Here is a 12687-nt window from a genome sequence, read left to right on the forward strand (position 1 = left end):
ACACACACTATGCATACACCCACACACACACTATGTATACACACACACGAGCACACATGCAACCCAAACACTACATGCACACTAAGCATACACACACACACACACACACACAAGAACACACACAAACCATATACACACACGTACATACACGAGCACACAAACCAGACTCTACCTACACACTACGCATACACACACACAAACAGACATTACACATGCAAAAACACAAACATATGTTTCATACACATGCCCCCCCCCACACACACACACACAACGCATACACACACACAAACCATATACACACAGTGCATACAAACCATACACAATTACACACACCCACACACACACACAAACCATGTGTTCTATACACACACACACAACATTACATTATTGGCATTCTTATCCAGAGCGTCTGCCAAATGCATACAAAGCATACACACATACACACATGCATACACACACCCATCTACCTGCAGTGAAACTTCTATTCTGTGCTGTGTTGTCCACTAGGTAGCAATATTATCGGTTGCTGGCATCTTCAAGCAACTCAAGAGACCCCATAAGAAAGTTCCTGCTAGTCCTGAAGAAATCTGTGAGTAATAACTCACATGATCAGTCTTGCTTTACCTTGTCTTTGTTACATACTACCGTCTTTGTGATATACTACAGTCTTTGTTACTTACCAGAGTCTTTATTATGTACTAGAGTCTTTGTTATATACTGGAATCAATTATAACTTTTCTTGGAGTGACACACTTGTGTCAAAAAAATTGGTAATGTTCCAGATTTTTTGGACAGGGAAATGTGTCATAGCAAGCTTTCTGACCAGGCTATCAAGTTGGAAAGATATCTGTTTGAGCTATTTAGCTAGTTGACTAGATACCTTGCTGCCCGGGCATAACAACAACATGTTCACCAAAAGTGAGTGTCTTTGCTTTCCAAGGTATGCAATATTCCTTCAGTTCCATCAATGAAAGACTAATTTCATGCCGGGAGGTTAGCTTTCCTACTGACCTCCTATGGGAATGGTTTTGATGGTGGTGTCTGTTTTTATGACATCACTGCATATACATAATCACATGACCTTGTCCCCTGCAGGCACCAGGGAGGCTGAGGGTGGGGTGGCTGAGGACAGGCCTGATAATTGGTGGCTTCTCTATGACAGCAAGCGTCTGCCCCACACACAGCAGGAGTGGGACAGCTGCCATTTTGTGGAGAAAACCCACTTGGGCTACTACAGCTGGCCACGGTACGCTCATATACACACATACAGTGGCAAATTTTGCTCCACTATTCTTTGCAGAACTGCTTTAATTCAGAGAAATTGGTTGTTTTGAGTAAGAACTGCTGATTTCAGGTCCTGCCACTGCATCTCAATTGAGTTCAAGTCAGGACTCAAGTGAATGACAAGGCCACTCCAAAACTCATTTCAAATAATTTTGTTTCTTTTCAGCATTCAGATGTGGACTTGCTTTTATGTTTTGTATCATTGGGCCTCATGCAAGAACATTTTTGTATTCTTATCAAATTTCTCTTAGTTTTTTTGAAAGAAGGGCATATACGAGTGTGCCAAGTCGGATTCAACAAACGCACCTAACATCAGACAACTGTCGTAAGTAAAGATGTCCGTTATAATACAGTACAGTACATATACGGTACATATATGGTAGCTAGGTTCCGTTGTATAGATGGCCAATGGGATTAACGAGAACAAGGGACCTGATACCTGATTTGGTAGCGGTTCTTAGTTTTTGGCAAAACATACAGTTACGCTTCAGCTGCAGCTCATGGACTGATGATGGGATATTCTCATAAAGAATTTTCTGGAACAGAGCAATAACGGCAAGTCCTGATGCAGAAAAGCATCCCCACACCATCATATATATTGAATATTGGTGCAATGTTCTTACTGTGACATGCTGTATTTTGCTTTATGCCAGATATTTATATGATTCCTGTCATCCAAAAAACCTCAATTTTTGTTCCATCTGTCCATAGAACATTATGCCATAACTGCTGACCAAGAGAACCAACTATCAATGCACGTCTCACATTTGCAAAAAAACACACTTGGATGATCTCCAATCCAGGTGTTTTTTTTGCAAATGTGAGACGTGCATTCATAGTTGGTTCTCTTGGTCCATTTTTTGCCCTTCCTTACTTTTTGTCTCTTTCTTTCTCTGGAGTCATGGATGCTGACCATAGCTGGAGCTAGTGCAGCCTGCAGCCCTTTATTTCGATATTTTTAACTTCATGAATGATGTTGCTGCACCCTTGGATGAATTTTGGCAGGCAGGCCACACCTGGAAAGATACACCACTGCTCCAAGTGTTCTCCATTTGGAGATAATGGCTCTCATTGTGGTTCGGTGGAGTCCCAGAGCTTTAGAAATGACTTTGCAGTGGCCTAGTCAAAGCCTCAACTTGAAACGAAGAGAGATGATGTGGTAATGTCATGTCCAATTTGCCTGATTTAAAGCAGTTCTGCAAAGAGCAATGACAATCAAATTATAGGAAGCATTTGTTGCAATTATTTCTGCTAAAGATGGTGCAACCAGTTATGAAGTTTAAGGGGATGCTATGGGTGCTTGATAACTTTTTTCATGAAATAATTAAAATAATAAAATAAAAAAAGTGTTTCTTATTTGTTCCCTTTTGTGTAACATTACATTTTTCTCTAAAGATCTGAAACCATTCAGTGTGTGACATGCAACAATAGAAGAAGGTGCAAATACGTTTTGAACACACACACACACACACACACACACACACACGATGTGATCACACTGCCTTTCCTCTACTTTTCCTTTTCTCATTTCAGTTTGACTGATTTGTAACTCTTCTCCCCTTCTTTCTTGCTTCCTCACTCAGGCTTCCTCGATGTCTCTTTGTGTCTGACGTACCGTTTTACTTTCTCTCCTTCCATCTCCTTCTCCTACCCCTCCCTCTCATTCTCTCTCTTCCCCTTTCGCTCTGTCTAGGAAACTGATGCTATATGCTCCTACACATGAGCAGCCAAAGCAAGACCTCAGTAGAGAGGAGATGAGTGAGGTATGCACACACTCACCACACGCTACATGCACACAAATGTTTTTGCACACTCACACACTGCAGCTGCACACACATGCACAAACACACACATTCTTGCACGTTCAACACACACACAGATGCTTTTGGGCAGAAGTAGTAACGTAGAATCACACATAGGGCAGCCGATTGCCTAGTTGTTAAATTGCTTGACTGGGACCCAGAAGGTTTGTGGTTTAAACCCCAGTGTTACCACAATAAGTTCAGTGCAGCTGTGGGCCCTTGAGCAAGGCCCTTAACCCCACATTGCTCCAGGGTGGATTGGCCTTAGCCAAATCAACTGTAAGTCACTTTGGTTAAAAGTGTCAGCTACATTACATTATTGGCATTTGGCAGACGCTCTTATCCAGAGTGATGTACAGTTGATTAGACTAAGCAGGAAACAATTCCCCCCGGAGCAATGCAGGGTTAAGGGCCTTGCTCAAGGGCCCAACAGCTGTGCAGATCTTATTGTGGCTACACCGGGAATCGGACCGCCGACCTTGCGAGTCCCAGTAATGTCATGCTTGGCTGTGTTTTTATGTGTGTGTCAGAGGGAACAGGTTGTGTATGACTACTTCTCCGACCCCGAGTTCGTCGACCAGCTAATTGAGTTCCTGTGCCTTGAGGACCGTAAGGGCAAGGACCGCTTCAGCCCTCGACGATTCTGCCTCTTCAAGGTAACCACACCTGCTCCTCAAACAGAACAATACTGTACACTATGTAGGCTATGCCCCTTCAAGGTAACCACACCTTTTACACAACCACACACAATAAACTGCTGTGGTCTCCAAAATAAGGCTTGCAGATATACCGTAACTGGCCAAACTCCCATGCTGGTTCAGGGATCATCAACTCTGGCCCTCAAATCTACATTTCTGGTTTTCTTCTCCATCGGCTAATTAGTGCTGCTAATTGGCCAGACTCTTCACACCTGACTCCCAGGTAGAAAGAGGGTGCATAACCAGCAGTTCTTGGCCCTCAAGAGCCGCAAATTGCTGATCCCTGCTCTGGTTAATTTCTCCAGCCCTTTTCCATATTCTCTCTACTCACCAGTCTGAATCAAACCTGCTGACAGGCTCACGTTTGGGCATATCTGAAATTGTGGCTTGAGTCCACTCCTCAGATTGGCCTGTGTTTTTGGTCTTCTGGTTCTGAATTGTCTGGTTCTGTATCTGAATTACTCAGAGGCTTGTGTTTTTTGGTTTCTCAGTGTATGACCTGCTGAGCATTTTGTGTCTTGCGCCGCAGGGATTGTTCCGGAACTTCGGCGACGCTTTCCTGCCCGTGTTCCTGCCGCACATGGAGCGTCTGGTGGCCGACTCCCACGAGAGCACGCAGCGCTGCGTCGCTGAGATCATGGCGGGCCTGATCCGTGGCTCCAAACACTGGAGCTACAGCAAGGTGAGAGTGCACATACATTACACCATGCACACATACACGCACTGTACAAACATACACTACACCATGCACACATACACGCACTGTACAAACATACACTACACCATGCACACATACACGCACTGTACAAACACATCTATACTAAATCATGCACACACATACATGCACTGTACAAGCAGACATACTCCATACACAATATACTGTACATTACAATCTACACGCACACTTAAACGCACTATACAAAAGCAACATACAGTACACGACGCACGCACACTGTACAAACACACATACAGAATGGACAGTATACACATACACACACACACTCACTATACACACAGTATACATGCATACTTTACACACAAACACACATACACAGTACTCCACATGAACAATTGTTACTGTATGCGGCGTGCGTTTCATATTTGTAACCCTCCTCTGACAGGTGGTGAGACTTTGGGAGATTCTCAGTTCTCTGATCCGCACTGCACTGTCCAACATCACCATGGAAACCTACGTTGACTGGGGCACCTGCATCGCCACCGCCTGTGTACGTATAGACACACTCGTACACACCTAGATGCACACACTGCAAGATTGTGTCATAGCCCCACCCACACTGCATCTGTTTCTGCATTCTTCAAGGTCTCTGTGTTGAATCGGTACTTCCACGCATCACATCAGCAGATTGCGCTCTTTAGTCACCAGGGGCCATATTACAGAAACTTCCTATCTTAAGTCCGATGTTAAGATAGGACAAGTGTAAGATTACAGAAACTAACTAAAAACCTGAAATCGATTATCAACTTTCATCTCTGTAACCTAGCAGCCTACTCCACTTTTTTCATATTGCGCACTGCTGATTGGTTAAGTAACTAAACAAACTGACGTTAGCTGGATTAGCTATCTCTAGCACAGGCAAGCAGAGGTCGGCTACTGAAGCCTGGTACCACTATGGCCGTAGGCCGGTGCTGTTTATTTTCATTTAAACTTAGGGGGAGACACACAAACCACCTCGTCTTGCATAGATACAGGTCCCACACGCATACTAACTGTCTTGGAGTTCATCCAAAAATATTGGGGGTGATATGTCCCTGTCTCAAACCTATGCTTCCATACATAAGAGGGGGGGGGGGAAAGATAACATGATGAATATGAATAATACATTCCTAAATACAAAAAAAAGAACAGTAAAAGGAAAGTATGCATGATTATGGATGGGCTGGATTAGGATATGGTATTGCATGGAGAGTGTTTCTGGATTGGAGTATGTGAGTATATGTAGGTGAGGGTGGGGTTGGGGGGATTAGTCTACAGGCAAATTGAATGATTTTATGAAAGGACATCAAATGTTTGCCAAGTGTGAGCTTTGGTGCTGGTTTGAGATTATTTCCATGGATATGTGTATGTGTTATGTTTATTGTGTGTCTTATTTTCCAGTTTAAGAGGATGGTTTTCTTAGCAATAGCTAGGGCAATGAGTATAGGTTTGGTATTTTGATTTGGTTGGTTGATTGAAGGATGGACAGAGTGGAATGCTACAGCTCATAATGAGCTGTGATCTGTGACTTGTTTCCAGTAATGGTGAGTTTGTGGGTAGAGCCAGGTTGAGTGGAAGTAATTATCTGGGGTGTTCAAAGAGCAGTGAGTGCAAGTGTCTGAGCCCACAATTCCCATTTTGTACATCTTTTGGTGGGTGATATGAGTTCTGTGAATTGCCTTATATTGTATCCTACAGATTTGAGTCCAGAAGTCAATAATTAGCAGTAGCAGAGTGATAAGTCTTTTTCCCAGACTTGGATGGGGAGGGATATTGTTAGGTCTGCGGTTGATATTAGTTTGTATAATTTGGAGATCATTTTTTGGTTTTGATTATTTTATTAATTTCAACCATTAGCGGAGGTGGTAGTGAGTTTTTGTTCATTATTTTCATTTTACATTTCAAAACAGATTTGAATTGAAAGTACTGAAGGTTCCCATTATTATATGTAATCGTATATGTGTAATTATATACTATAAAATCCATCCATCCATCCATTATCTTAACCCGCTTATCCTGAACAGGGTCACAGGGGGGCTGGAGCCTATCCCAGCATACATTGGGCGAAAGGCAGGAATACACCCTGGACAGGTCGCCAGTCCATTCGCTGTTTATTTTAAAGAAGGTGATGTTAGGTTCAAGCACCATTTTGGAAGTTAGTCAGCTTACCAGCGTTAGCAAATTTTAATCAATGTTAACAGTTAGTTCTATGTTATGACACCAACAGGGTTATCCTAAAGTTAGGACTCTTTAGTTGGGATTTTGGCAAGTTAGGATGCTTCTGTAATACATATTTCTTATCTGCAGTTAGGATAGGAAAATAAACATCGGTCCTAATTGAAATTGCCACAGTAACAATACAGATAAGATGGGATTTCAGAGTTAGGAAGTTTCTGTAATATGGCCCCTGGTCCTCACTTTCTCACATAAATCTGCCGAGTGTCCTTACTTGTTGGTGCTATCGGCTTACAGGAGAGCAGAGACCCTCGGAAGCTGCACTGGCTGTTTGAGATGTTGATGGAGTCACCGGTCAACGGAGAAGGGGGGTCCTTCGTGGACGCCTGGTGAGAAAGCCCCTTCCAACTCACTTGCATGCACCCGCACACAACCACACACACAGTTTCCCACATATAATGGTTGCTTGTGTGTGTGCATAGATATTTGCATGATGTGTATATACTATGTGTACAGTGTGTTTACTATGTGCAAATTACTTGTTTGTATGTGTGTTTATATGTCTCTCTCTCTGTCTCTCAGCCGCCTGTACGTGCTACAGGGCGGCCTAGCACAGCAGCAGTGGCGTGTGCCGGAGCTCTTGCACAGGTTGCTGGACTACCTGGAGCCCAAACTCACACAGGTGTACAAGAATGTGCGCGAACGCATCGGAAGGTAAGCCTCACGAGACACACACACACACACACACACACACACACACACACACACAGGACGTGGGCCTGTGGAATTCAAATGAATTCTCTCTCTCTCTCTCACTCGCTCTCTCTGGGTCTCTCTCCCTCTCTCTCTCTCTCTCTCTCTCTCTCTCTCTCACTCTCTTACTCGCTCTCTCTGGGTCTCTCTCGCTCTCTCTCTCTGGGTCTCTCTGGGTCTCTCTCTCTCTCTCTCAGTGTGCTGACCTACATCTTCTTGCTGGACGTGAACCTGCCGCTCACCCGCACCACGACCTCGCCGCGGATCTGGGAGTTCACCGGGCGGGTTCTGGACAGACTCAAGCCACTGATGGAGGGAGATGAGGAGATCCAGAACCACGTTTTGGAGGAGTATGGAGAGGAGGCGCAGGATGAGAGAACACAGGCTATCAAACTGCTGAAGACTGGTGAGGCGGGGTGTATGTAGTATGTGGCATAATGTGTTTGAGATGCTCGGTTAGGGTGTGAGTGCTGAAGACTGGTGAGGGGGGTATACGTAGTATGTGGCATAATGTGTTTGAGATGCTCGGTTAGGGTGTGAGTGCTGAAGACTGGTGAGGCAGGGTGTATGTAGTATGTGGCATAATGTGTTTGAGATGCTCGGTTAGGGTGTGAATGCTGAAGACTGGTGAGGCAGGGTGTATGTAGTATGTAGTATGTGGCATAGTGTGTCTGAGTCATGTGTCATATTCAGGTGATGGACGTTGCAGGCAAACCTGTACAGAATACACAAAGCTTTCACTACAGGGATCACTGTAAAACTTTGTTTTTAGCTTATCCTGTTATGCATACATTCCTGTAGGATACATCGATATCAGAGGATAGTTTATTTTGCGTGTGCGTGGATTGAAGTTTGGTGGTACAGCCGGCGTGATATTGCTTTCGGTCTGTGTATTTTCCGATATTGAACTTTTGTAAATAGTTTTTGTTCATTTGCCTCATAAAATCCAACCCCATGTCCATTTCGTATGAGGTAGTAACAGACAATTACAGGATTTGGACTAACTATAGATAAACCTGTAATTGTACTGGCTAATGGGGCTAACTTTAAATAATAAATAATAAATAAATTGAAATAAATTTCCTTTTTAAATGTGGTGCATGTTGGTTACAATGCATTAGGATGAGTAATCCTTTTTGGAGAGCTTTTTGGACACTTTGGGCATGCTTTATAAAAACATATTCTCATATACACTCATTGAGCAGTTTATTTGGTAGACCTGGACACCAGCTTGTTAATGCAAATATTTCTTCAGCCAATCATGTGGCAGCAACTACATGCATACAAGCATGCCGACATGGTCAAAAGGTTCAGCTGTTTTTCAGAGCAAATGTCAGAATGGGGAAAAAATGTGATCTAAGTGACTTTGACTGTGGAATGATTGTTGGTGCCAGACAGGGTGGATGGGTTAAGTGACAGATGGCGTATGTGTGTGTGTATGAGTGTGCATACATGTATGTAATGTCTCAGTCATGTGTGTTTTAGTGTTGAAGTGGCAGATGGCCAGTGTGTGTCTGTGTGTGTGTGTGTGTGTGTGGTGTGTGTATGAGTGTGTGTACCTGTGTGCAATGACTCAGTAATATGTGTTTTAGTGTTGAAGTGGCAGATGGCCTGTGTGTGTGTGTGTGTGTGTGTGTGTGTATGAGTGTGTGTACCTGTGTGTAATGACTCAGTAATGTGTGTTTTAGTGTTGAAGTGGCAGATGGCCAGTGTGTGTGTGTGTGTGTGTGTGTGTATCTGTGTGTAATGACTCAGTAATGTGTGTTTTAGTGTTGAAGTGGCAGATGGCCAGTGTGTGTGTGTGTGTGTGTGTGTGTGTGTGTGTGTAATGACTCAGTACTGTGTGTTGTAGTGTTGAAATGGCAGATGGCCAGTGTGTGTGTGTGTGTGTGTATGTGTATGAGTGTGTGTACCTGTGTGTAATGACTCAGTAATGTGTGTTTTAGTGTTGAAGTGGCAGATGGCCAGTGTGTGTGTGTGTATGAGTGTATGTACCTGTGTGTAATGACTCAGTAATGTGTGTTTTAGTGTTGAAGTGGCAGATGGCCAGTGTGTGTGTGTGTGTGTGTATGAGTGTGTGTATCTGTGTGTAATGACTCAGTAATGTGTGTTTTAGTGTTGAAGTGGCAGATGGCCTGTGTGTGTGTGTGTGTGTGTGTATGAGTGTGTACCTGTGTGCAATGACTCAGTAGTATGTGTTTTAGTGTTGAAGTGGCAGATGGCCTGTGTGTGTGTGTGTGTGTGTGTGTGTGTGTGTATGAGTGTGTGTACCTGTGTGTAATGACTCAGTAATGTGTGTTTTAGTGTTGAAGTGGCAGATGGCCAGTGTGTGTGTGTGTGTGTGTGTGTGTATCTGTGTGTAATGACTCAGTAATGTGTGTTTTAGTGTTGAAGTGGCAGATGGCCAGTGTGTGTGTGTGTGTAATGACTCAGTACTGTGTGTTGTAGTGTTGAAATGGCAGATGGCCAGTGTGTGTGTGTGTATGTGTATGAATGTGTGTACCAGTGGAGGCTGGTGACTTCCAGAATTGAGGAGGCCATTTTTTTCCGCTTGCTCACTTCACTCGCGATGGAATGTTCCCTGTTCTCTTATCTGTCTTTGTGCTGGCCAAAGGCATACTATTTGGAGTGTAAGCTACAGTCAGAAAGTTCTGGCTGATGAAATTCATTGTGCAGAGCTTAGCCTTGTGCCTTCCTGAAGAAATGACATTGCTGTAAGTCTATGAGCCTGCCTGATAATTAAGCTGAGAAATGACATTTGGATGTAATATAAATGCCAAGTGAACATGTGTAAAAGGCAGGAATTTTAATTATGTAGTTAAAAACAATTTTGTTTAGCTTACATTTTTCATTCTTCTACAGCTTCAACATGTAATCACCAATTTAATCAAGTTTAGCATATAAAAAAGATAAGAACACTTTCTTTATCATATGTAGTTTTATTCAATATATTTAATATAAAATATGTAAAAATATGGTTCCAGTTGGCTTTATCTAACGTTAACGTTATCCACTAGAGGGCAGCACTCTATTCGTATTTAGAGTGAATTTCCTCACAGAGCAACAATTCAGTAATTTGATATGGAAGATTATTAAATTGACTTGTAATAAAACGAAATGGACTACATTAAAAATAAAACTGAGACGGGTGCGTGGGGGTTGGACCCAAAATGCACGACTCAGAAACAATAGTAATATAAAGACCCCTCAGGGCTTTATTCGGGACGAATCCCAGGAGAGTAGTCAACACCAGCAAAGTCCATACACGTAGATCCAGCCAAACAAAAAGTAAACAAACAAAAAGCACGGTGCCGAGGGAAGAGGCAAACTCGTAGTCGGTAGCAGGAGAGCTGTCAGCGGGGCAGATGAACAGGCGGACGGCAGGCAGAGGCGTAGTCGTGGGCGAAGCGGGAGTCGAAACCATGAAACAATCAGCGGGGCAAAAGTACAAAAACGGTAGGCGGGGACGTAGTCAAGAAACAAACGAAGGTCACAAAACAGAAATCAATAATCAATAGTCGATGACGGGCTTGGATCGTAACGTGTAATCAAAACAGTAAATGCTCAAGAGTTGCGTGGAAACCAGAGGCAGACAATTTCGCAGTGAACAGTTGCGCGACTGGGCTATAAATGCAGGTGTAGACAGGTGTAGACAATTAGTTAGAGCGTAGCAAGGAAATGGAAAACAGGTGCGATGGATGACAAGTTTAACAAGGAGATTAGTAATCGTTAGTAATAAACCTATCCTGCCCTAGCATTAGTAAATTAGTAAATGACATGCACGAGAAACGTAAGGTAACATGAACACATGATTAGTTTGTTAGTCTCTACCCAATCCTGATCTAGCGTTAGTAGTTTTAGTAAATAGACAAATAGAAACAATTAGGAAGTGAATGACAGAAGGAGAGGGAGAGAAAAGGCGGAACGCAAGGTTTGCGGAAAAACATGTAAAAGTGTATGCATAAACCGTGACCAGTTAACGTAACAATAAATATAAATCAAAACATGACACAACGCGAAACTAAGACGATAACCACTAAACATAACCAGGAATATAATCGTACGAAAACATAACTAGACATGACAAGAAAATAAATCGTAACGAGACATAACTAAACATGACAAGAAAATAAATCGTAACGAAACATAACTAAACAACATGACGAACCTAGACAACATAATACATGATAAGACACTACGTGACTAAGACAACATAAATAAACATAAATCAACATAAAACATGGCGAGACAGACCTGAAACGTGACAAAAACTGTTCAATAAATCCCAAATGGTGTCTAACATGACCTATTGAATGTCATTCTCACTCCCTAGTATCTGGAATCTGCATATCTCCAGCCCAAGATCTCAAATTGCGCTAGAATCTCGCCGACTTCCGAGGTAGTTTTAAGCAAAAGTGTTTGGCCAAATGAGCTATAAACTCCAGGGATGATAGCCAGGGGTGTTCTCAAAATTTCCTGAAAAGCACAAGTTGGACACTCGTAGCCACTATGGCGAGAGTTTGTTTGACTGAAGTGACTAGCGAATTCTCAAAATGGCTTCTGTGTTGAATAGGAAAGGAAAGGATAGTTGATTCCAAATGAACCAGTAGCATGTGATTGGACGAACAAAATGTCAATCTTTCAGCCCTGGACACAATGCATGGTGAGGCCAGGCCTCCGTTGCCCACCCATTTTCAGTGATCTGGCCAATCACATATTGGCATGAAAAAAAATTCATTACATTGACTTCTATGAGAATCTCATTTCCTAGGGGAGGCCTGGCCTGGCCTGGCCTCCCTTAATACAAACTGATAGGGAAATCTGGCTTGTTGCTTTACAATTGCAATATTGGGTTTTAGCCATGGGAAAATTTAGATTTATGAACAAAACTAAAATAATATGAATATAAAAAATAAAAAATATGTTTTTTGTTAAAATAAATAAATAAAATAAATATATTTATTGTTTTTTTTTAAATCTCTCTCTTCTCTCAAAATATTGGGGAGGCCAGGCCTCCTCCACCTCCACTGGTGTGTACCTAAGTAATGTGTGTTTTAGTGTTGAAGTGGCAGATGGCCAGTGTGTGTGTGTGTGTGTGTGTGTGTGCGTGTGTATGAGTGTGTGTACCTGTGTGTAATGACTCAGTAATGTGTGTTTTAGTGTTGAAGTGGCAGATGGCCAGTGTGTGTGTGTGTATGAGTGTGTGTACCTGTGTGTAATGACTCAGTAATGTGTGTTTTAGTGTTGAAGTGGCAGATGG

The 12687-nt window shown here is 42.7% G+C and overlaps 1 protein-coding gene across 2 annotated transcripts in view; it reads left to right on the forward strand.

Moving 5' to 3' along the window:
- Positions 1 to 12687, forward strand: part of psme4b (proteasome activator subunit 4b) — a 55107-nt gene that overhangs the window by 34122 nt on the left and 8298 nt on the right. For both annotated transcript variants that reach the window (XM_061232544.1, XM_061232545.1), the window contains exons 32-40: positions 508 to 589; positions 1096 to 1246; positions 2978 to 3047; positions 3617 to 3742; positions 4314 to 4466; positions 4906 to 5010; positions 6972 to 7063; positions 7257 to 7388; positions 7625 to 7833. In XM_061232544.1, coding sequence (XP_061088528.1) covers positions 508 to 589; positions 1096 to 1246; positions 2978 to 3047; positions 3617 to 3742; positions 4314 to 4466; positions 4906 to 5010; positions 6972 to 7063; positions 7257 to 7388; positions 7625 to 7833 — 1120 coding nt within the window. The remainder of the gene's footprint in view (positions 1 to 507; positions 590 to 1095; positions 1247 to 2977; positions 3048 to 3616; positions 3743 to 4313; positions 4467 to 4905; positions 5011 to 6971; positions 7064 to 7256; positions 7389 to 7624; positions 7834 to 12687) is intronic.

Source organism: Conger conger, chromosome 2 (genome assembly GCF_963514075.1).
Source record: "Conger conger chromosome 2, fConCon1.1, whole genome shotgun sequence".
Taxonomy (NCBI): domain Eukaryota; kingdom Metazoa; phylum Chordata; class Actinopteri; order Anguilliformes; family Congridae; genus Conger; species Conger conger.